Here is a 25,624-nt window from a genome sequence, read left to right on the forward strand (position 1 = left end):
GGCACCAGTGGTCTCAGAGCTGCCAATGTGACTAATGTTGATGCAGCCCTGAGTTTTCTGGGTCCCAAAATGCCAATGACTTTCACCACTTTGCACTTAAAGTGTAGAAGGCCTCTCTACCTTAAAGTAGCTACTTCTAGTGTGTAGATCTTTCTCTTCTACTTAAAGAGAAATGTCCAAGAGAAAGTGGCTCCTGTGATTATCTCCATCCTTTCATCAAAGACTCTGCCCTTTCACTCAGGGGTCTTTGAAGGGTGGTGGGGGATGGCCAGGTGAAGTATGGTTAGCTCTTGGGTAGAGGACATATGAAGATTTGGAATTTAAGCTACTGCCACTTCATGCTGTATGGACTGAATAACAAAGGAAACCTGCCTGCAGAGAGAGAAGTAAAAAGTAGATTTGAGAAAAAGGAAGAGAGTCACACAGTGCTCATCTTCAAGTTTGACTCATTTCTTAACCAGGTAAAGGTCATTGTACTTACCAGATGCTCATATCAGAATGAAAGTGTCTTCTGGGAAGAGCCTTTGGCTTCCAAGTCAGCCTCCAGCATAATGGGAAAAATAAAAGAAAGAGAATGTTGCCTTTGCCTCCAGATGTACAAGGATGAAGAAGGAAATGGCAACCCAGTATTCATGCCTGGAAAATCCCATGGACCAAGGTGTCTGGTGGGCTACAATACATGGGGTCGCAAAGAGTCGGACATGACTGAGCGACTTCTGTGTTCTGTGTACAAGGATGAGAGATGGAATGATTCTTGTGGAGGGTATGTCTGGCTTTGTGAGAACTGGAGCGACCACAGGACTTCCTTACATTGAAATTTACAGCTTCTTTGTAGCCTCTGGGAACCCAGTCTCCTTCAACTCCAGTAATAGTTACTTATCCCCATGTGGGTTTCCTAGTATCAACCCTGGGGATAATGTACCTGATAGACAATTCTCCAGGAGATTCAGGGAATTATAAGATGTGGAAGTTGTTAATAGGCTTTCCGAAAGGGTATTAGAAAATCCTTCCCCTAACAGCGCCTGAGACAACAAATATCAAAGATTTGGTTCAGTTCAGTTCAGTTGCTGAGTCGTGTCTAACTCTTTGCAACCCCAGGGACTGAAGCACGCCAGGCCTCCCTGTCCATTGCCAACTCCCGAAGTTTACTCAAATTCATGTCCACCGAGTCAGTGATGCCATCCAACCATCTCATGCTCTGTTGTCCCCTTCTCCTCTTGCCTCAATCTTTCCCAGAACCAGGGTCTTTTCAAATGAGTCAGTTCTTCACATCAGGTGGCCAAAGTATTGGAGTTTCAGCTTTAGCGTCAGATCTTCCAATGAATATTCAGGACTGATTTCCTTTATTGGACTGGTTGGATCTCTTTGCAGTCCAAGGCGTCTTAAGAGTCTCCTCCAACACCACAGCTCAAAAGCATCAGTTCTTCAGCACTCAGCTTTCTTTATAGTCCAACTCTCCAGTTACTACAATTTCAATGACCACGAGTAGAACCAGACTAACAATGATGTCTGTGTTGGGGACGGAGGGCCGAGAAGGTACTGTGGAGGAAAGAGAAGGGGCCCAGACTTCAGGTTTGAGTCCTGACCTTGCTGAAGGGGTCCAGAAAGGCTCCAGCTTTATCTGAGAAGAAGCTCCACCCCAGCATCCTCCCTACCCCATCTCAGCGTGAGGGTCTCCTGAAGCCCCTTGCACTGCACATTGCACGTGTATCTCTGCTCCTCTTCAGAAGGGACCACTAGGGCTGCGCACTTCTGGAAGGTTCCATTCCCTGAAGGCCTGGTCTCTACAAGCTCCATGTCCTGGGTCTGGTCCTCCATGTCACGCTGCCAGGTCAGTGAGATCTCTTCAGGGTAGAAGCCCAGGGCCCAGAACCTCAGGGGGACGTCATGGCCAGAGATGGGGTTATGGGTCACATGTGTCTTTGGAAGGTCTATGGAGGATGAATCAGAAAATTCCCATTTAGTGTTACCTCCATGGGTCCCTGAAGCAGCATCCTGTGACCATCCTGAGAATAAACAGGACAGAGGGTTTGAAAAGAAGCAGCACAAACACCAGACATCAGCCTGAGCTCGGAGGTCTGGGCATGTTCCTGAGTCCTTGGAAAGTTCTGGAGTCAGGGTGAGAGCCAAGGTAGGAGGCACTATGTAAGGGAATGAATACAGAGTAATGCTCCTGACTTGGGTGGAGGCCGAATGACTCAGAAAAGCTGGAGTCAGGCCTCCAAACATGTTCTCAGGGTGAGACCTGGCCCTGAGAGACAGTCATGGTTCACAAGATGGCACCCAGGGTGAAGGGGCACCGCTGACCAGTTATCTCAGGGATAGGTTCCTGCTTCTTCCCCAAGGAGACTGGATTCCTTAATTGTCTTTCAGAGAAGTGGGGCCACTGGCGAGTCACTCTCTTGTACAGAATATGAAAACCTGGGAGGATTCCTCCCTCTCCTTACAGGAACCGGGGCACTGTTTCCACATTGACCTCACTTTCTTCTCTTCGTGGGAAGCCAGGTCCAGCCCTAGGGGGGACCAGGGAGGCCCCACGCCCCTCGTACCTGCGTGCAGCAGTGTGTCCTTCCCGTTCTCCAGGTGTCTGTGGACCCACCCCCTGCAGCCCCCCTCCAGATAGTTCCTACTGTTCCCCGAAGCACCACCCTGCTCAAGCTTGAGCTTGGGGATCTGAGCCTCTGCATGTGCTGTGGTCCAAAAGCACAGGTCCTCATTCAGGGCAAGGTGATTGTTGTTGTCATAGGCAATCTACCAGAACCCAAGGCAATAACTTTTCAAATATGCAATTATACCTCTTTCAGGAGAAGATGGAGATGGGTGTTTCTGTCTGTTCCCTCAACATTGAGCCCTGGGTGGGTGGGTGCAGGTAGCCAGTTACAGGCTGTTTCTTTTTTGCTACTCTCCTGTTGGACCCAGAAACGCAAGCCACTGAACCAGGTGATCAAGGAGTGTGCCCTCTGGCAGCAGCCACAAAACCTGGGCAGCCATATGTGTGCACAAATTCTTTGCACAGAGACACCAGTGATCTGGGGTGGGACAGAGGGAGAGCATGATGATGGCACCTGATGGCTTCTCAGGAGTTTGGCGAAGATTGCAGTTGACCCCTAGATATGTGTTAGAAGTCTTAGCTTTTAAGATAAGGAAATAGGCTTCTTTTAGGGACAAGCTGGAGGTTTCAGTCTGTGTCTGTATGCTGTGCCCTGGAGAGATAGCCACAGTGAGTCTGGGTGAGCCTGTTTCTTAGTTCATTATAGCTTCACGGATTTCATGCACACAAACTTCATTGATTTTCAGAGGTATGTTTTGGAGGCCCATGTCTCAGGTGTAAGTCTTCAAACTGAGGGTCCCAGACATGAAACACTTTGCTTCTTAGGGAGAAATTGTTGGTGCTGATTGCAGCCATGAAATTAAAAGACACTTACTCCATGGAAGGAAAGTTATGACCAACCTAGACAGCATATTAAAAAGCAGAGACAGTACTTTGTCAACAAAGGTCTGTCTAGTCAAGGCTATGGTTTTTCCAGTGGTTATGTATGCATGTGAGAGTTGGACTATAAAGAAAGCTGAGAGCCAAAGAATTGATGCTTTTGGACTGTGATGTTTAAGAAGACTCCTGAGAGTCCCTTGGACTGCAAGGAGATCCAACCAGTTCATCCTAAAGGGGATCAGTCCTGGGTGTTCATTGGAAGGACTGATGTTGAACCTGAAACTACAGTACTTTGGCCACCTGATGTGAAGTACTGATTCATTTGAAAAGACCCTGATGTTGGGAAAGATTGAGGCAGGAGAGAAGGGGACGACAGAGGATGAGATGGTTGGATGGCATCACTGACTCAATGGACATGGGTTTGGGTGGACTCTGGGAGTTGGTGATGGACAAGGAGGCCTGGCATGCTGTGCTTCGTGGGGTCACAAGGAGTCGGACACGACTGAGCGACTGAATTGAATTGAAATTGATTTTCGTGTGGGGTTTTTCTTATTCACCTTGTGTGTAGGATTCACCCAGCTAGTTCATGCATTTCTTTTCAAAGGAGTTGTTTTGGGTAAAACTGTAGATTAGGTGTGCCCAAGGGAGGAGGGGAGATCTGGAGCCTGTATGTCATGAGTAAACAGAAACCTAGTTTTTTTTTTTTTTTTTAATTTTATTTTATTTTTAAACTTTACAATATTGTATTAGTTTTGCCAAATATCGAAATGAATCCGCCACAGGTATACCCGCGTTCCCCATCCTGAACCCTCCACGCTCCTCCCTCCCCTCCCCTCCCTCTGGGTCGTCCCAGTGCACCAGCCCCAAGCATCCAGTACCGTGCATTGAACCTGGACTGGCGACTCGTTTCATATATGATATTATACATGTTTCAATGCTATTTTCCCAAGTCTCCCCACCCTCTCCCTCTCCCACAGAGTCCATAAGACTGATCTATACATCGGTGTCTCTTTTGCTGTCTCGTACACAGGGTTATTGTTTCCATCTTTCTAAATTCCATATATATGCGTTAGTATATTGTATTGGTGTTTTTCTTTCTGGCTTACTTCACTCTGTATAATAGGTTCCAGTTTCATCCATCTCATTAGAACTGAGAAACCTAGTTTTTTGGGCAGCTTCCTCTCTCCTTCTCTCTCTTGTTGCCATTTTTGTTTTGCCTTGTGTTTCTGTCTGTCCCTCTTTTTTTCATTCTCTAGTTCTTGTTCTATTCAAGTCCTTTTTAAAAAAACTTTTTATTTTGAAATAGTTGCAGATTAACAGAAAGGTCTAAAGATAGTATAGAGAGGTCTTGGGTACCTTTGACCTTTTCCCCAATGGTTATATATTCTATAACTGTAATACAATTTAAAAGCGAGGAAACTGACATTGGTACAATGTATATATAGAGTTCCATGTAATTTTTTCATGTATATTCCTGTAGCCATCATCATGCTCAAAATATTTAATTACCCCTTGACCACTCACATCTCCTTTGTGATACCACTTTATAGTCACACTCATTTCCTCCCCTCCTCTGCACCCTCCATAAATCATCACTCACTCCTGGGCACAACTATCTTGATCCCCATCTCTATTATTCTGTCATTTTGTGGATAGGATATAGATGGGATCATATAATATTTAACCTATTAAGATAGACATTTTCATTCAACATAATACCCTTGAGATATTGTGTGTATTAATAGCTTATTCCTTTTTTATTGCCAAATAGTATTTCATAGTTTGGATATGCCATCATTTGTTTAGAACACTTTGTTTTCAGCTTTTTGCTGTTACAGATAAAACTGCTATGAATAATTGTGCACAGGTTTTTGTGTGGAATACATTTTTGTTTCTCTGTCATAAATGCCAAAGAGCATAATTACTGAGCTCTATGGCAAGTGTATATGTGGTTTTTAAAAGAAACATCCAAGCTCTTTTATAAAGTAGATGTATCGTTTTATATTCTGATTAGCAATGTATGAGTGATTCAGTTTTTCCACAATGATGCCAACATTTGGTATTGTTCTGACACTTTTTGTCTTGGTTGTTCTAGTAGGTAGGTAGTGATATCTCTTCATGTTCTTAATCTGCATTTTCCTGAAGGTTAGTGATGCTAAACGTCTTTACATGTGCTTATTTACCATTCATATATTTGCATTGGTGAGTTATTTGCTGAAATGTTTTTTCATTGAGTTATTTTCTTATTGTAGAGTTTTGAGAGTTGTTTGTATATTCTAGATATGACTGTTTTGTAAGATAAGTAGCTTGAAAATATTTTCTTCCAGTTTGTAGCTTATCTTATTATCCTCTTGACAGAGTCTTTAACAGACAAATGCTCTTTATTTTGACGAGTCCTTATTTGTACAATGGCATTGAAACATGTAAAATATCATGTATGAAATGAGATGCCAGTCCAGGTTTGATCCACAATACTGGATGCTTGGGGCTAGTGCACTGGGACGACCCAGAGGGATGGTATGGGGAGGGAGGAGGGAGGAGGGTTCAGGATGGGGAACACATGTATACCTGTGGTGGATTCATTTTGATATTTGGCAAAACTAATACAATTATGTAAAGTTTAAAAATAAAATAAAATTAAAAAATAGATTATGCTTTTGGTGTATTATATTCCAAATCAAAATAAGAATTTTACAAAATAGCATAGGAAAAAAGCATGTATTTGCAAGTAAGCATTTCTAGATAATGTCAAATTATTATCCAACATTATTACGCCAATTAATATTTACAGCAACAAGATGGAAATGGGAAGAAATGTTAATTGCATGTCTGTAATTCCCTCCATCTCTGGACACTGTATGCAGTACTAATCTTTACAGTTGAGTAAATATTATCATAGAATTTAACTAGTAGAGAGATTACTGAGAAAATTATAAGAGTATTTTAAGGAAAAGATAATTTTTCCCTATGGATAGAATGTTATTAAAAAAACTGGAATTTACGGTTCTATGTGAAATGCTTGGCTATAGCATGTATATTAGTTAAAGAAGATCTGTGTGCTTGTCTGACTAATGACATACAAAAACCAAGATGCTTCAAACCTAAATAGCTTTCCCTGAGATAGCTTGGACTACTAGCTAGTAGTTGTCTATTACTCTGAAAGAAAACATGTTCTAGTGGGGAAAAGAGATTATGTACTTTTTGAAGCTGCCTTTGATGGTTAGGGCCAACACCTTCCATGGACAGATACTAATTGTTCCTGCCTTTTGCCAGTATAGTCAAGTGTATAAGTTGTTCTGAAATTAATTGATGTTCAAACTTCAAAACACACAATACCCATCAAGTTTCTTTCAATTTACTTTAACAATTATACCTATCTTGTTTAACTCAATCATGTGGAAATAAATGCAAAGATGAGTTGAATTTAAACAAACCATGGAAGTTCCATTTAAAAAATCAATATTTTTTATGTTTGCTTATGTAAATCATTACAACTTTCAGATAGAAATTGAACAACATCATAGAGGACAGGTAGTTTTTCCTTAGCCATATTAGAGGTTTGGGAGTAAAATGTGGTGGTTGACCTTTAATGTATTTACCTTAAAGATTAGGTAGACACTGCCTAATTGGTTAAAAGACGCTTGCTCCTTGGAAGTAAAGTTATGACCGACCAAGACAGCGTATTAAAAAGCAGAGACATTGTCAACAAAGGTCCGTCTAGTCAAGGCTACGGTTTTTCCAGTAGTCATGTATATCCATACATGATATGGATATGAGAGTTGGACTATAAAGAAAGCTGAGTGCCGAAGAATTGATGCTTTTGAATTGTGGTGTTGGAAAAGACTCTTGAGAGTCCCTTGGACTGCAAGGAGATCCAACCAGTCCATCCTAAAGGAAATCAGTCCTGGGTGTTCATTGGAAGGACTGATGTTGGAGTTGAAGCTCCAATACTTTGGCCACCTGATGCGAGGAGCTGACTCACTTGAAAAGACCCTGACGTTGGGAAAGATTGAAAGCAGGAGGAGAAGGGGATGACAGAAGTTCGTGATGAGCAGGGAGGCCTGGTGTGCTGCTGTTCATGGGGTTGCAAGGAGTCGAACACGAATGAGCGACTGAATTGAACTGAAGTGAATTCGTAACTCCGTTATCCATTAAGAGTTGGTTATGAATATTAGATAAAAATTAACTTACATTTAAAATTAAGTAACTGAATGTGTTCTTATTTATATATGGATAATTTTTTTGCAATTGTATGAAAAAATATCAAGTGTTTAGTAAAATATCTAAATCATTAAAAGAGGAGAGTTAAGGTAACTGAGAAGTCAAGGGAATTATCTGACCTCTGTCAATTATGAGAAGTTATAAAAGAGGCAGATTAGGTATCCTCTTGCATTCTCCTTGATATTCACTTTCCCTGAGGATTGTCATCTCTGGGCAGCTAGATGACATCAGCTAATTAACCATACAGGACATACATTCCTCAGAGACTTCAGTCAGGTAAACTGTTTTCACCAGACCATTATACTGCAGGTTCATACCAATCTCATGCTTTCATAATGAGCTCTCCATCATAGAGCCAAGACATTACATTCAGAAGGAATCCTGAGAGTTTGAAATTGCCTTCCTATGTCATCCTACCAGCTAGGCACAATGCTGATCTTTAGTACCCTGTGAAGGTATTTGAAGTTATCAAGAGAAAGTATCTTCTTGCTTAAGGAAAACTTAAGGATATTCCAATGCTGATAGAGTCAACTTATGTACTCACTGCATGCAACCTGCATCCTTAGTCTACATACCCAGGTTCCAATGCCCAGTACTGTATTAAAAGCAGGAAGTGAAAATGAGATAGGGAACGAGCTTAGGACACTCACATAAGGGGAATAAGACTGAGAGGACAGGAACTCGATCTCTGTGGTACTTTACGAATTGGTAAGTAAGTTTGTTTTCAGTTGCAAGTGTTCTTTAAAGGCTAAATTGAGTAACATACATGTCAGTTGGCAAAAGAAACAGAAACTCCTGTAGAAATTCACCAAATTTCAAAACCAAACCAAGTCTTCCTTGTGGAAGCCAACTTTGTTTTCCTAGACATTTCATCCTATTGTAGTGTATTCATTATGTCTCAGTATGGATATCTGGAGCAATTTATTCAGGATATTTGGCTGTCATAAAACATGTCCTTCGGTAATTGAATAATAGCATATATGTGAATGTGAAAATGTTAGACTGTACACCTTCATTTTTTCCTCAGCTCGTATTTCTGTGAAATTACAGAATGTTTCTTAAAGTGTATTGTCATTATCTGTAGTTTTAAAATGTTCATTTTCTCAAAGAAATGAACAAACGTAATCTTCCAAATGCTAGCTTGATAATTACAACAATGAAGGTCCATTTTGCAGTTATTGTGTCAATGCATTTTTGTATTTCTGTTAATGAAAAATGATCATTCTTCAATTGAGAAGAACACCAATTTGAGAGGAGAAATGTGGGTCAGAAAAGGTGATCTGAATGTTTAATTTATTGGTGAATTAGGCAAATAACAAGGTGATGTGTAATGTATGGAGAAGGCAATGGCACCCCACTCCAGTACTCTTGCCTGGCAAATCCCATGGACGGAGGAGCCTGGTAGGCTGCAGTCCATGGGGTCCCTAAGAGTCAGACACGACTGAGTGACTTCATTTTCACTTTCCACTTTCATGCATTGGAGAAGGAAATGGCAACCCACTCCAGTGTTCTTGCTTGGAGAATCCCATGGACTGAGAAGCCTGGTAGGCTGCAGTCTGTGAGGTCGCACAGAGTCAGACACAACTGAAGCGACTTGGCGACGATGGTGTAATGTATACTGGTGACTGTCTTTCCATCCTTGCACACACTTATGAATGGACTAAATTTTGTATGAATGGACTCTCATTTTTTATGAATTCTTTCAATGTCCAGCTCAGACATTTTCTACTGGCTGCTGCACTGATCCACACCATATTTGTCATGGGTATTGACTGACAGCTTCACAGCCCTTTCCTTCTTTAGAAAATTACCATCAGTTGAATGGAGCCACATTGCCAGAAGTTCTGAATGTGGTTGGGGCAGCTTGTAGTCAATGACAGACTGGTGGGATTTATAAAAGACTGCCTTTTTGTCAAGGTGGAACTAAATCTGGCACAACGCATGCTCCACAGCTTGTTATTCTGTATAGTAGTAACTGCTGCTGCTGCTGCTGCTGCGTTGCTTCAGTCGTGTCCGACTCTGTGCAACCCCATAGACGGCAGCCAACCAGGCTTCCCCTCCCTGGGATTCTCCAGGCAAGAACACTGGAGTTGGTTGCCATTTCCTTCTCCAATGCATGAAAGTGAAAAGTGAAAGTGAAGTCGCTCAGTCATGTCCGACTCTAGTGACCCCATGGACTGCAGCCTACCAGGCTCCTCTGCCCATGGGATTCTCCAGGCAAAAGCACTGGAGTGGGGTGCCATTGCCCTCTCTGATAGTAGTAACTAGTCACATCTAAATAAGTAGGTATTTAAATTTACCTGAATGAAAATTAAATTTAAAATTCAGTTCTTTATCTGTCTCACTTGAAAGGCTCAGGTAGCAGCATGTGGATAGCAGTGATTGTGTAAGTGAAGCAACAATATTTTTATCAGCCGATAGCTCTATTTGGAGAGTCCTTTTCCAGCTTTCTATGGGATCACGTCCATGTATTCCATTTGAGATCACATCCTTGCTTAACACATTTGTCTGCTCTGTTTTGCTTCCCTGATTCTCTTTGTCTTGAGGACATTCACTCAATAAACAGCATGCAAAGGAATTCGCATTTCAGCCTCTTTTCCCCAACCTGGCCAAACTCTGTCCATAGTGATTAGAAGTGTTATTTCTGAGACTGTGATAGATCCATTGCCTCCTCATTTATGTGTTTTTCATTGTCATTAGAATGTTGATAGTGAATAATCCTATCTCCTGTAGGAACTCCAGGCATTTTAGTTATTGGTAATATATGACACTGAAATCAGCAGAAATAAGAGGTAAGTCTGGTCGCTGGAGTTTGAAATTCTGTTGCAAAGTGACTACTTTTGTTGTTTAGTCACTGAGTAAAGTCCAGCTTGTTTTGACCTCATGGACTGTAGCTCCCCAGGATTCTCTGTATTGAAGTGTGTTCCATTTTCTTCTTCAAGTTATTTTCCCAATTCAGGGACTGAACCTGCCTTTCCTGCATCTCCTGCATTGGCAGGCGGTTTCTTTACCACTGAGCCAACAGGGAAGCCTGTGAACTGCTTATGTACAGTGAATAAATTTTTGGAGTTCTTGTTAAATTGGTATAGTAATTTTAGGTATCTCAAGGACAAAAGTTAAGCACTATAATTAAAGGTGATATTTTCAGGCTCTGAGCAATTTAGTTTTTACTGCTATACCGAAAGACCAGCTTATAGCATTCACAAATATAATGCATTAGGAGTAGAGATAACTATTTTGCCAGAATGTATCTATGAGAAGTATCTCAGTGATATATTGAATGTAATATAATCTTTTGTAAAACTACATTCTAGCTCATAAATTTCTATATCTGAATGCATTTTAGAGATCATTTTGTATTATTCTATTACATGTGAGGTATGTGCAAATCAAGTTATGTAGAATTATGAGATACATATTTAGAATAAACTTTCTCCCTTTGTCTACATTTTCTTACTCTTTCTAATCTCTCTCCCTTGATTTTCCCTCGTTCCCACTTTCTCTAAGATGTACATAAATAATCATTATACTTTCATCCTATTAAACTCAATCTAAAACAGGCATTTTATATCTAGGATTGATGCAAACCAAGGTTCATTACTTGATTTTATTATTTTTCTTTTCTTATATTTATTTCAATATATAATTTTTCTGAATAGGAAAGACCTAATTAATTTAAAATATATCCATTTTAATGAGTACATAATTTATTCAAATAGTTGCATATAAAATCGCATGACCATGTCTTTTTTTTTTTAATGTCTTTGAACATGACAGATTTTCCTCTTCATCTATGCACTTTTTGGAAAGATACTTTTAATAAATTGCTAAACACTTGATTTGACAGGAGCCATGTGCTAACAAAGGATGGGACAGAAAAATGAAAGTTCTTTTGCTGGATTTATCTTACTGGGCTTCTCTGACAGACTTCAACTTGAGCCAGTCCTCTTTGTGGTCCTTTTGATCTTCTACGTCTTCACTTTGCTGGGAAACACAACCATCATTGCATTGTCCTACTTGGACCCACGTCTTCACACCCCGATGTACTTTTTCCTCTCTAACCTGAGCTTTCTGGACATGTGCTACACGACTAGCATTGTTCCACAGCTCCTATTCAATCTCAGCGGAGAAGACAAATCCATCTCCTTTGGTGGCTGTGTAGTTCAAATGTTCATCTCTCTGGCGTTGGGAGGTACAGAATGTATTCTGCTAGGAGTTATGGCATTTGACCGCTATGCAGCTGTTTGCAGGCCCCTTCACTACACAGTAATCATGCAGCCCCGTCTGTGTGCCTTGATGGCTTCTGCTTCGTGGGTCACTGGTTTTGCCAACTCCTTATTGCAAACAGTGCTTGTCTTCCTTTTGCCTCGTTGTGGGAGAAATAAATTAGCCCACTTCTTTTGTGAGGTCCCTTCTTTTCTCAAACTTGCCTGTGTTGACACCACTATGAATGTGTATGTGACCTTCTTTGGCAGTGTCATCATGCTTCTCACACCTATTTCATTAATCATGTTCTCCTATGGTCAGATTGTCAGGGTGGTCTTAAGAATAAAGTCCACTGCAGGGCAAAGAAAAGCATTTGTCACATGTGGGTCCCACCTCATGGTGGTTTCCCTGTTCTTTGGCACAGCCATCTATGTGTATTTTCAGCCCAGCAGCAGCGACTCCCAGGATCAGGACAAGTTCGTGTCTCTCTTCTACACTGTCATTATCCCCATGACCAACCCCCTCATATATACGCTGAGGAACAGGGATGTGAATGGGGCAATTAAGAAGGTGCTTTGGAAGGACTCTGACTCCAGATGATGGCTGAGGAGAACAGTTTAATGGAAGGACTTTGAATGCCAGAAACTATTCAGATATATATGTGTGCCCCATGAGCCATCTAAAATTTCCTTTGGAAGCTCTGTTCATTCCCTTTGAAACATGAGTGGTCAAATTCTAAGTTTTTGTATTCATTTCAACTTCCAGAGACGCGGATTCGGTGTTCTGACAGCATCTGTTTTGTAGTTATTGTTTTTTAAAGTTCTAGGGTTTTTCTTGTTTGCACTCACTTTTAAGTACATTATTCCACATCTATTTGCAAAATGCCATATGAATATATTACATGAAATTACAGCCAAAATAAGAACAGGAAACCACTGAAATGCTGTAAGGAATATTAACCTTTATCATTTCCTAAGAATTGTTACTGCTCCAACACATGTGTTCAGATGCCAAAGGGTAGATATCAGTTAGCTTCTTCTGTATAACAAATCACTTCAAAATTTAGTTGCTTAAAACTTTAATCATTAATTTATCTCACAATTATGTGCATCAGCATTTGGGCTAAGTTTAGCTGGACAATTCTGGTCTCGGCTGGACTCACTCAAATGCCTTGCAGTAGGCTTCTGGGTCTACTTAGGGCTTCCTGATCTAGATTGCCACAGTTGTCATGGCTTCCATCTCTTTGATGTGGTCTCTTATCTTCCAGTACGATGGCCTGGAATGTTCATACGGGGAAGGCTGATTTCCAAGTCCTTGTGACCAATTTATTGTTTAAGATATGGCTGCTCTCCTGCTTGCCTGTCCCGTCTCTCTTTGTGCATTGTTTACCTCCATAACTAGTAACTGTTAGGGTCTGTTCTTTGTTCCACTTGGAGGGTCTAGGAGGTCACAGTGTATTTCCATAGCCTCTTTCCCAGTCAACAATAAGTAGGGCCTTCCCTGGTGGTCTAGTGGTAGAATCCTGCTGCCAATGCAACAAACAGAATTACATTCCTGGTCCAGGAAGTTCCTACATGATGCGGAGCAACTAAGGCCATGCGCACAGCTACCCAGCCAGCTCTCTAGATCCCATGAGCCACAACTACTGAAGCCGGCATGCCCTAGAGCCCATGGTCGCCAACAAGAGAAGCCACGGCAATGAGAAGCCCTTGCACCACAGCTAGAGAAAGCCTGCATGGAGCAAGGAAGAGCCACAACAAAGACCGAGCACAGCAAAAACAAAAGAAAAAATCCAATCAGTGGGAGGTCTTTTCCTGTTGGCCAGGTGGTTAAGAGTCCTTGCTTTCACTGCAGAGGTCAAGGGTTCCATCCCTGATCAGGAACTAAGGTCCACATGCCACGCAGCATGGCCAAACATTAAAAAACAAAGAGAACAAATCAGTAAGTGGGGACACAGAGGGGTCTGTCACCAGCAAGGGCCGTACATGGGACTGCTCAGATTCAGAGTGAAGATTTGACTAATGGGAAATGGGAGCTGATGAGCAGATTATTTCTCCTTTCTACTCCTGAGCTGGGGATCTGTTCGATGTCTCCTAAGACATACTTCAGGGGGACAAATGTGATTGAGCACCCAGTTACTCCATACTAATGGCAAATTTGATAATGTATCCTTGACAAGCCCGCTTTTCTGCCTCTTCTATTCCCTTTCTTTCACTCCTGATGTTGTATCTCATTCTGCATTAAGTGCTTGTGCATAAACCTTTGTTTCAAGTTATCTTTTCTGGGAAAGCCTAGGATATGACCAAGAGTCTGGGGGCCTATAAAAATGTTCTGGATCATAAATACAAATTTTGAAGTTTCTGACTGTCAAAGACGTTTGCAACTGTTACCAACCCTTTGAAGTTGGGCCCTAAAAATGGTCCTTCTGCTGGCTGTTGATCGTGCCCTTAGAACAAGACAGAGTTCAGCTCAGAAGCAAAGGAAGGAACTTCCCTGGGGGCCCAGTGGCTAAGACTCTGCACTCCCAGTGCAGGGGACCTGGGTTTGATCCTTGCTTGGGCAACTAGGTCCTGCTTGCCACAACTAAGATCTGCCACAGTCAAGTAAATACATAAAAATAAATATTTTAAAAAAGTAGAAGCAAAGAGAAGTTTTATCCTTTAGTCATAAAATGGAGAAATGGGAGCTCACCATCTAGAGTATGCCCTCTGCTGGACAGCCCATCCTCAGGTTGTGTGATTGGGGTCTCTCATCACTGGGAAGCAGGTTGCAGGATTCTCCCTGGGCAGGCGCAGCTGCACTGCCTGTGGCTCCACACCCCAGTGCCAGGTGCAGCGTCTCTGTGCATGGCCTGCTGCCGCCATCTAGAATTGTGTCGTTCACAGCACTTCTGCACATAGTCTCCTGAGCTGAAGTCTGGGGCACGATGCCTCTGTGCCAGGTACCCTATGAGAAAGTGAAACAAGACTAAGCACCAAGGAAAAGACAAAAAAAAAAAAGGTTAGAATTTATTACCCAGATTCTATTTTTATATCCCGGCAACTGCTAACGGTCACTACTCCTGGTAACCAAAAGAATGAAGGACATTACATGAGAGATTTTAGAGAAAGAAGAAGACTGAAGACCAAGGTTTGAGGCAGCTCAACATTTAATGATTGGGTAATAGAGAATTTTAAGACTCTTCATGAGATTGGAAGGAAAATCTAGAGATGTGAGAGGAAAACTCAATTAGTTGAATTAAAGGGTAAGCTGCTATAAGAAGACCCTGAAAATCCAGTAGCTTAAAGAAGAGTCCTTCTCTGTCTACCACTGTCTCTGTCCCCTGCTTTCTCTCTCAGGCAGGGATGTAGCTTGTTAACAGTTGTGGAATATTTCTGCTCCACCTTACTCTTAGTGGCTCCCAGCATTTAAAGGTTTGTCAAGACCTCAATGTTCTAAAGCGGAGGATCTCAGTCAGCATCTAGATGGAGGCTGATTGGAAGGTGGACCATCAGGGAATAACTTCAAATATGAAAGTATACCGCTGATAGCTTACAGTGAATGATGTCAGATTCATGATCTCCGAAGAAGATTTAACTTCGGGACCAGGGACCAGGCTTGATCATTCAAGAGCTTTTGTATAGCAGAATTTTATTAAAATATAACAAGGGACAGAGAAAGCTCCTGACATAAACATCAGAAGGGGGACGGAGAGCGTGGCCCCTGCTAGTCTTTAGCTGGATGTTTTATGTCTGTTAGAAAGCTATTAATCAGATAAGAGAGACACCTGAAGACCGAGGGAGTTTCACCAGGCCCCTTTCCCACAATATGCATTTTTGAGATAGGGTGGCAGGAGATGTGTCATCCCTCAGCCATAAAGCAATTCTGGTTTGTTAAGCAATTATCAGCCAAAAGTTAAGTCTTAGGTGGAACCATTTTGAAGAAAGGCAAATTGCAAAGCAAATACATGGTTTAATTAACGTAGCTTAAGAAAAACATTTCCATAAGAAAAACACATTGGTTAGCTCAAGGTTTGAGAAAAGTTAAGTTCAGGTAGAACAAGGTGTCGTCATGACAACAGAGAATTTTAAGAGAAAAATGTCTGACACTTGCAGCCTATTTCCTCCGTTTGGAGACCCCTGACCTTCCTGCTTGTTACCCTCTCATCTGCTTCAGGAGAAGACTGGGAGATGAGAGTTTCTGTCTGTTCCTTTCACATTTAGCCCTAAGTGGGAGGAGAGGGGGAAGTGCGGGGCACAGGCAGCCAGTTAGGAGCTGTTGCTTAGTTTGCTACTGTCCTGTTGGACCCAGGAACGCAAGCCCTGGAGGGGGCCTGGGCTACACGATAAGCGTGTGACCTCTGGCAGCAGCCACAAAACCTGGGTGGCCGCACATGTGCACAAGCTCCTTTCACAGAGACACGTGTGACCTGAGGTGGGACAGAGGGAGAGCATGATGACGGCCCCTTTTGGCTTCTCAGGTGTTTGGTGAGGATTGCAATTGGCCCCTAGATATGTGTTACAAGTCTTAGCTTTTAAGATAAGGAAATAGGCTTCTTTCAGGGACAAGCTGGAGGTTTCAGTCTGTGTCTCTGTGCTGTTCCCTGGAGAGACAGCCACAGTGAGTCTGGGTGAGCCTGTTAAGAACTGTTTCTCAGTTCTTTGTAGCCTCATGGATTTCATGGACACAAGCTTCATTGGCTTTCAGAGCTCTATGTTTTGGAGGGTCATGTTTCAGGTGTTAAGTCTTCAAAGTTAGGGTCCCAGGTGTGGGACACTTTGTTCCTCCAGGAGAAACCGACGGTGGTGACTTCCCACCTGCTTCTATATTGTGGCTCCAAGGGTGGGTTTCATATAGAGATTTTGTCTCTGCCTCTTCTAATGATTTATTTATTTTTTTATCTTCTAATGATTTTAGTTGGGTCTTGTCCTATTCACCTTGTGTATAGGATTTACCCAGCTAGTTTCCACATTTCTTTTCGAAGAAGTTGTTCTGTGTAAAACTGTAGATTCATTGTATCCATGGGAGGAGAGGAGATATGGATCCAGTATGTCATGAGTGAACAGGAACCTTCTACCCTTTTGAACAGCTTCCTCTCTCCTTTTCTCTCTCTTTGCCATTCTTGTTGCTTTGTGTCTCTGTCTGTCCCTCTTTTCCTCATTCTCTAGTTCTTGTGCTATTCAAGTCTTTTTTCTTTTTATACTTTTTATTTTGAAATAATTACAGATCGACGGGAAAGTCCAAAGTTAGTAGAGAGAAGTCTTGAAAATTTGATCTATTTTCTCCCAGTGATTTTATGTTATATAACTATGCTGTGCTGTGCTTAGTTGCTCAGTCGTGTCTGACTCTTTGCAACCCCATGGACTGTAGCCTACCAGGCACCTCTGTCCATGGGGATTCTCCAGGCAAGAATACTGGAGTGGTTGCCATGCCCTCTTCCAAGGAATCTTCCCAACCCAGTGACCAAACTGAGGTCTCCTGCACTGCAGGCAGATTGTTTACCCTCTGCACCACCAGGGAAGCCCAAGATTACTGGAGTGGGTAGCCTGTCCCTTCTCCAGGGGATCTTCCCGACTCAGGCATCTAATGGAGTCTCCTGCTTGCAGGTGGATTCTTTACAGCTGAGCTACCAGGGAAGCCCATTATACAACTCTAATACAATTTAAAAACAAGGAAACTGACATATGTGCATTGTGTGTGTTTAGGTCTATATAAATTTTTCCCCGTGTAGATTCCTGAGGCTACCATCGCAATCAAGATATGGATTTATCCCATCACCACACACATCTTCTTTGTGATAACCCTTTAGGGTATAGTCACAGCTAGTCCCTCCCTTCCCCTGAAAGTGAAAGTCATTCAGTTACATCTAATTCTTTAGCCCCCCTGCACTATACAGTCCATGGAGTTCTCTAGGCTGGAATACTGGAGTGGGTAGCCTTTCTCTTCTCCAAGGAATCTTCCCAACCCAGGAATCAAACCCGGGTCCTCTACATTGCAGATGGATTCTTTACCAACTGAGCTATCAGGGAAGCAGCCCTCTCCCCTGAACCCTCTGTAAAACCATCCCTAACTTCTGGGCAGTACTAATTTGGTCTCTGTCTCTATTATTTTTTTATTTCATGGGTGTTATATAGATGGGATCATATTTAACCTATTAGCACAGACTTATTTTCATTCAACATAATACCCTTGAGATTCATCCAAGATGTGGTGTGTATCAATAGTGTATTCTTTTTTATTGCCAAGTAGTATTCCATGGTATGTATGTACCAGTATTTGTTTAGAATATTTTAGTTGCTTTCAGCTTTTTGCTGTTACAGATAAAGCTGTTATGAATACTTGTGCACAGGATTTTGTGTGGAATAAATTTTTGTTTCTCTGCCATAAATGCCCAAGAGCATGATTACTGGGCATATGGCAAGTGGATATTCAGTTTTTAAAGAAACAGCCAAGCTCTTTTATCAAGTAGCTGCACCATTTTATTTTCTCATTAGTAATGTATGAGTGATTCAACTTTTCCACAATCTCACCAACATTTGGTTTTGTTCCTATATTTTTGATTTTTGTTGTTCTAGTAGGTAGGTGGTGATATGTCTTCATGGTTTTAGTCTGCATTTTGCTGATGATTAGTGATGCTAAACATGTTTTCATGTTTCATCAAGACATCTTTAACATCTGTATATTTACACTGGTGAGTTATTTGCTCAAATGTTTTTTAACTGAGTTATTTTCTTATTGTAGAGTTTTGAGAGTTCTTTGTATATTCAAGATATGAGTGTTTTCTATGAGAAGCAGTTTGAAAATATTTTCTTCCAGTGTGTAGCTTATCTAATTATCCTCTTAACTGTCTTTAATAATGATTTTATTTTGGTGAATCGTCACTTTTAGATTTTTTAAAAAATAGATCATGCTTTTGTTGTATTATATTCCAATGTATTATATTCCAATATAAAACAAGAATTTTGAAAAACAGCATAGGAAAAAAAAAGCATGTAATTTCAAGTAGGCATTCCTGCTGCTGCTGCTAAGTCGCTTCAGTTGTGTCCGATTCTGTGCAACCCAATGGACGGCAGCTCACCAGGCTTCCCTGTCCCTGGGATTCTCCAGGCAAGAACACTGGAGTGGGTTGCCATTTCCTTCTCCAATGCAGGAAAGTGAAAAGTGAAAGTGAAGTCGCTCAGTCCTGTCCAACTCTTCACGACCCCATGGACTGTAGCCTACCAGGCTCCTCTGTCCATGGATTTTCCAGGCAAGAGTACTGGAGTGGGGTGCCATTGCCTTCTCCGAAGCATTCCTAGATAATGTCAAATTATTAGCCAACATTATTTTGCCAATTAATGTTTGCATCAGCAAGATTGAACCAGGAAGAAGTGTTAATAGCAGGTCTATGATTCTTTCCACCTCTGGACACCCTATGACATAATGGTCTTTCCTTGGCCTCCTTATAAATATTATGTTGGGATTTAAATAGTGGCCAGATTACCGAGAAAATTCTAATTAAGACTATTTTAAGGAAGAGATAGTTTCTCCTTACACATAGAATATTATTAAAAAAAAGGATTTATGCTTATATGGGAAATGGCTGGCTATAAAATGTAAGTTAATTATTGAAGTTCTCTGTGCTTTTCTGACTAATAACATATAAAAACCAACATGCTTCAAACCTAAATAGCTTTCTCTGAGATAGCTTATACTACTAAGTAACAGTGGTCTATTACTCTGAAACAAAATGTGTTCTAGTGGGAAAAAGAGATTTTATATTTTTTGAAGCTGCATTTGATGGTTAGGTCAAAGCTTTCCATAGACAGATGTTAAGTATTCCTGCCTTTTGCTTGTATAGTCAAGTGTATACGTTGTTTCGAAATTGATTGATCTTCAAACTTCAGTAGGCACAATACTCTTCAAGTTTCTTTCAATTTACTTGAGCAATTATAGCTATCTTAATTAACTCAATCATGTGCATCGTAAATGCAAAGATGAGTTGAATTGAAGCAAACCACGGAAGTTCCAGAGAAGGCAATGGCACCCCACTCCAGTACTCTTGCCTGGAAAATCCCATGGACAGAGGAGCCTGGAAGGCTGCAGTCCATGGGGTTACACGACTGAGCGACTTCACTTTCACTTTTCTCTTTCCTGCATTGGAGAAGGAAATGGCAACCCACTCCAGTGTTCTTGCCTGGAGAATCCCAGGGACGGGGGAGCCTGATGGGCTGCCGTCAATGGGGTCGCACAGAGTCGGACACGACTGAAGCGACTTAGCAGCAGTAGCAGCACGGAAGTTCCATTTAAAAAGTCAGTAGTTTTTCTGTTTGGTTAAGTAAATTATTGCAACTCTCTGATAGAAATTGAACAATGTTATAAAGGACTTGGTGTTTTTCCTTAGCCACATTAGAAGTTTGGGAGTAAAGTGTGGGTGTTGCCATTTAATATATTACCTTAAAGGTTAGAATCTGCCTAAACTTTAACTCTGTGATCTCTTAGAAGTTGGTTATAATTTGCTGTATGACTCAGGGACTCAAACAGGGCCTCTGTAAATCCTAGTGTGGTAGGATGTGGAGGGAGGCATAAGAGGTAAGGGACATAGGTATACCTATGGCTGATTCATATGATGTTTGGTAGAAGCCAACACAATACTGTAAAGCAATTCTCCTTCAATGAAAAATAAAAACATTTAATTATAAAACAAAAAAAATTTGGTTATGAATATTAGGTGAAAATTAATTTATATTTAAAGTTAAGTAACTGAATGAGTTCTTATTTATATATGCAGTATTTTTTTTTTTTTTTACAATTGTGTGAAAAAATCTCCAGTGTTTAGTAAAATACCTAAGCCATTTAAAGAGGAGAGCTAAGATAACTGCAAAGTCTAGGGAGTTATCTGACCTCTGTCATTTATGAGAAGTTACAAAAGAGGCAGATTAAGTAATCTCTTGCATTCTCTTTGATATTCATTTTCCCTGAGGATTGTCATCTTTGGGCAGCTAGGCAACATCAGCTAATTAGTAGTACAGGACATCCATTCCTCAGAGACTGCAGCCAGGTAAACAGTTTTCACCAGACCAGTTTTACTGCTGTTTCACACCAACCTCACGATTTCGTAATGAGCTATCCGTCATAGAGCCAAGCCATTATATTCAGAAGGAATCCTTCGAGTTTAAAATTGCCTTCCTATGTCATCCTACCAGCTAGACACAATGCTGATCTTCAGTATCATGTGAAGGTATTTGAAATTATCAAGAGAAAGCATCTTCTTGCTTAAGGAAAGCTTAGGGATATCCAGTGCTGGCAGAGTCAACTTATGTACTCATTTCATACAACCTGAGTCCTTAATCTACATACCCAGGTTCCAGTGCCTAGTGCTGTATTAAAGGCAGGAATTTGGAAATAAGGTAGAGAATGAGCTTAGGACACTCACATAAGGTGAATAAAACTGAGTGGACTGGAACTTGATCTCTGTAGCACTTTAGGAATTGGTAAGTTAGCTTGTTTTCAGTTGCAAATGTTCTTTAAAGGTTACATTGAGTAACATACATGTTAGTTTGCAAAAGAAACAGAAATTCCTATAGAAATTCATCAACTTTAAGAACTAAACTTAACTGTTCCTATGGAAGCCAACATTTTGTTCCTAGACATTTCATTCTATTGTAGTATATTCATTATGTCTCAGTATGTATATCGGAGAAGGCAGTGGCACCCCACTCCAGTACTCTTGCCTGGAAAATCCCATGGATGGAGGAGCCTGGTGGGCTGCAGTCCATGGGGTCGCTGAGGGTCGGACACGACTGAGCGATTTCACTTTCACGCATTGGAGAAAGAAATGGCAACCCACTCCAGTGTTCTTGCCTGGAGAATCCCAGGGACGGGGGAGCCTGTCGGGCTGCCGTCTGTGGGGTTGCACAGAGTCGGACACGACTGAAGTGACTTAGCATAGCATAGCATAGCATGTATATATGGAAAAATTGAAATACAAGATTTTTGGCTGTAATAAAACAAGTCCTTCAGTAATTGAATAATAGCATATATATGAATGTGAAAATATTAGACTATACACTTTCATTTTTTCCTCAGCTCCTTATTTTCTGTGAAATTACAGAATGTTTCTTAAAGTGTATTGTCAATATCTGTAGTTTTAAAATGTTTATGTTCTTAAAGAAAGGAACATGTGTACTTTTCCACACACTAGTTTGGCAGTTAAAACAATGAATGTCCATTTTGTGGTTATTGTGTCAATGCATTTTTTAATTTATTGTTAATGAAAAATGATCATTCTTCAATTGGAGAGGAGACACATGGGTCAGAAAAGGTGATATGAATTTAATTTATTGGTATATTAGGCAGATGACAAGGTGATGTGTAATGTACACTGGTGACTGTCCTATCCTTGCACACACTTATGAATGGACTCTACGTTTTGCGTGAATGCACTCTACCTTTTGTATGAATGCTTTCGGTGTCCAGCTCAGACCTTTTCTACTGGCTGGTGCACCAGTCCACACCATATTGGTCACAACTATTGACTGATAGCTTCAGAGCTCTTTCCTTCTTCAGAAAATTGCCATCAGTTGAATCGGAGCCACATTGCCAGGAGGTCTCCTGGATGTGTTTGGGGCAGCTTGCAGTCAATGACAGACTCGTGGGGTATATAAAAGGCTGCCTTTTTGTCAAGGTGGGACTGCATCTGACACAATGCATGCTCCACAGCTTGTTATTCTGTATAGTAGTAACTAGACTCATTTAAATGATTAGGTATTTAAATTTACCTGAGTTAAAATTAAATTTAAAATTCAGTTCTTTATCTGCCCACTTGAAATGCTCAGGTAGCATTGATTGTAAGTGATGACAGAATATTTTTACCAGCAGATCGTTCTATTTGGAGAGTCATTTTCCAGCTTTCTATGGGATCAGGTTCGTGCTATTCCATTTGAGATCACATCCTTGCTTAGCACATTTGTCTGCTCTGTTTTGCTTCCCAGATTCTCTTTGTCTTGAGGACATTCATTCAATGAACAGTATGCAAAGGAATTTCCATTTCAGCCTCTTCTCCCTAAGTTGGCCAAACTCTGTCCATAGTGATTAGAAGTGTTATTTCTGAGATTGTGATTGATCTGTTTCTTCCTCATTTATATGTTCTTCATTGCCATTCAAATGTTGATAGTGAATAATCCTGTCTCCTATAGGAATTTCAGGCATTTTAGTTGTGGTAATATATGAAAATGAAATCAACAGAAAGAAAATGTAAGTACAGGTCACTGGATTTTGAACTTCTACTGTGAATTGACTACTTCTGTTGTTTAGTCGCTAAGTCATGTCCAGCTTTTTTTGACTCCATGGACTCTATCCCACCAGAATATTCTGTACTGAAGTGGGTTGCCATTTTCTTCTTCAAGGTATCTTCCCGATCCAGGGATTGAATCAGTGTTTCCTGCGTCTCCTGCATTGGCAGGTGGGTTCTTTATCACTGAGCCAAGAGGGAAGCCCATGAACTGACTATGCACAGTGAATACATTTTTGCAGTTCTTGTTAAATAGGTTTAGTAATTTTAGGTATCTCAAGGGCAAGAGTTAAGCAGTATAATTGAAGGTGATTTTTCAGGCTCTAAACAATTTACTTTTTCAGTTCAGTTCAGTTCAGTCGCTCAGTCGTGTCCGACTCTTTGTGACCCCATGAATTGCAGCACGCCAGGCCTCCCTGTCCATCACCAACTCCCGGAGTTCACTCAGACTCACGTCCATCGAGTCAGTGATGTCATCCAGCCATCTCATCCTCTGTCGTCCCCTTCAACTCTTCGCATGAGGTGGCCAACGTACTGGAGTTTCAGCTTTAGCATCATTCCTTCCAAAGAAATCCCAGGACTGATCTCCTTCAGAAAGTACTACACAAAAAGACCAGGATATAGTATTCACTAATATCGTGTATTAGGGGTAGAGTAACTATTAGGGGTAGAGTAACTATTCTGCCAAAATGTTTACATGAGGCAGTATCATAGTGATACTTTGAATGTAATATAATCCTTTGTCAAGTACATTCTAGCTCATAAATTTCTATATGTGAATGCATTTTAGAGATTATTTTGTATTATTCTATTCCATGTGAAGTGAAAGTCGTTCAGTCCTGTCTGACTCTTTGTGACCCCCATATAGTCCATGGAATTGTCCAGGCCAGAATAGTGGATTGGGTAGCCTTTCCATTCTTTTGGGGATCTTCCCAACCCAGGGATAGAACCCAGGTCTCCCGTATTGAAGGCGGATTCTTTACCAGCTGAGCCACAAGGGAAGCCCCTATTACATGTGATGTATGTGCATATCCAGTTATGTAGAATTATGAGATACATATTTAAAATAATCTTTCTCCCTTTGTCTACATCTTTCTTGCTCTTTCTAATTACTCTCCCTTGATTTCCCTCATTCCCACTTTCTCTAAAATGTACATGTATAATGATCATACTTTAATCCTATTAAACTCAATCTAAAAAAGGCATCTTATATGTGTGACTGATGCAAACCAAGGTTCACTATTTGAGTTTATTATTATTATTTATTATTTTCCTATACTAATTATCAACATATAACTAAATATATAACTTTTTGTGATAGTATAGAGCTCAATTTCATGAGTACATCATTTATTCAAAGAGTTGCATATAAAATCACATGACCATGTCTTTGAACATGACAATTTTCCTCTTTATCCCTGCACTGTTTTTGGAAGATACCTTTAATAAATTACTAAATGCTTGATTTGACAGAGGCCATGTGCTAACAAAGGATGGAACAGAAAAATGAAAGTTCTTTCGTTGGATTTATCTTACTGGGCTTCTCTGACAGGCTTCAACTTGAGCTCATCCTCTTTGTGGTCCTTTTGATCTTCTACATCTTCACTTTGCTGGGAAACACAACCATCATTGCATTGTCCTACTTGGACCCACGTCTTCACACCCCGATGTACTTTTTCCTCTCTAACCTGAGCTTTCTGGACATGTGCTACACCACCAGCATTGTTCCCCAGTTCCTATTTAATCTCAGCGGAGAAGACAAATCCATTTCCTTTGGCGGTTGTATAGTTCAAATGTACATCTCTCTGGCGTTGGGAGGTACAGAATGTATTCTGCTAGGAGTTATGGCATTTGACCGCTATGCAGCTGTTTGCAGGCCCCTTCACTACACAGTAATCATGCACCCCCGTCTGTGTGCCTTGATGGCTTCTGCTTCGTGGGTCACTGGTTTTGCCAACTCCTTTTTGCAGACAGTGCTTGTCTTCCTTTTACCTCGTTGTGCAAGAAATAAATTAGCCCACTTCTTTTGTGAGATCCCTCCTTTTCTCAAACTTGTCTGTGTTGACACCACCATGAATGTGTATGCGACCTTCTTTGCCAGTGTCATCATGCTTCTCACACCTGTTTCATTAATCATGTTCTCCTATGGTTGGATTGTCAAGGAAGTCTTAAGAATAAAGTCCACTGGAGGGCAGAGAAAAGCATTTGGCACATGTGGGTCCCACCTTACGGTGGTCTCCCTGTTCTTTGGCACAGCCATCTATGTGTATACTCAGCCCAGCAGCAGTGACTCCCAGGATCAGGACAAGTTCATGTCTCTCTTCTACACTGTCATTATCCCCATGACCAACCCCCTCATATATACGCTGAGGAACAGGGATGTGAATGGGGCAATTAAGAAGGTGCTTTGGAAAGACTCTTGACTCCAGATGATGGCTGAGGACAATTTACTGGAAGGACCTGGAATGCTAGTGCTCTTTAGATGTATCTGTGTATTCCACACGAGTCATCTAAAA

At 41.1% G+C, this 25,624-nt stretch overlaps 2 protein-coding genes and 1 pseudogene across 2 annotated transcripts; 2 read left to right on the plus strand and 1 right to left on the minus strand.

Moving 5' to 3' along the window:
* The window catches only part of LOC147347353 (BOLA class I histocompatibility antigen, alpha chain BL3-7-like), a 109,950-nt pseudogene extending 100,356 nt beyond the window's left edge, over positions 1-9,594 (minus strand).
* A 1,903-nt stretch (positions 9,595-11,497) lies between these two features.
* Positions 11,498-12,457, plus strand: LOC147347360 (olfactory receptor 2B8-like). The gene has a single exon (XM_086369846.1). It carries the CDS (start codon positions 11,519-11,521, stop codon positions 12,455-12,457), a length of 939 nt encoding a protein of 312 aa, XP_086225972.1. The 5' UTR covers positions 11,498-11,518.
* Positions 12,458-24,565: 12,108 nt separating this feature from the next.
* On the plus strand, positions 24,566-25,531 carry LOC147347361 (olfactory receptor 2B8-like). Its single transcript, XM_086369824.1, has one exon. The coding sequence runs from the start codon at positions 24,602-24,604 to the stop codon at positions 25,529-25,531; it is 930 nt and encodes a 309-aa protein (XP_086225950.1). The 5' UTR covers positions 24,566-24,601.
* Positions 25,532-25,624: the final 93 nt, after the last annotated feature.

This window comes from Bos grunniens, chromosome 23, assembly GCF_055505025.1.
Source record: "Bos grunniens cultivar Pamir isolate PY7600 chromosome 23, Bosgru_T2T1.0, whole genome shotgun sequence".
NCBI classification, from domain to species: Eukaryota; Metazoa; Chordata; class Mammalia; order Artiodactyla; family Bovidae; genus Bos; species Bos grunniens.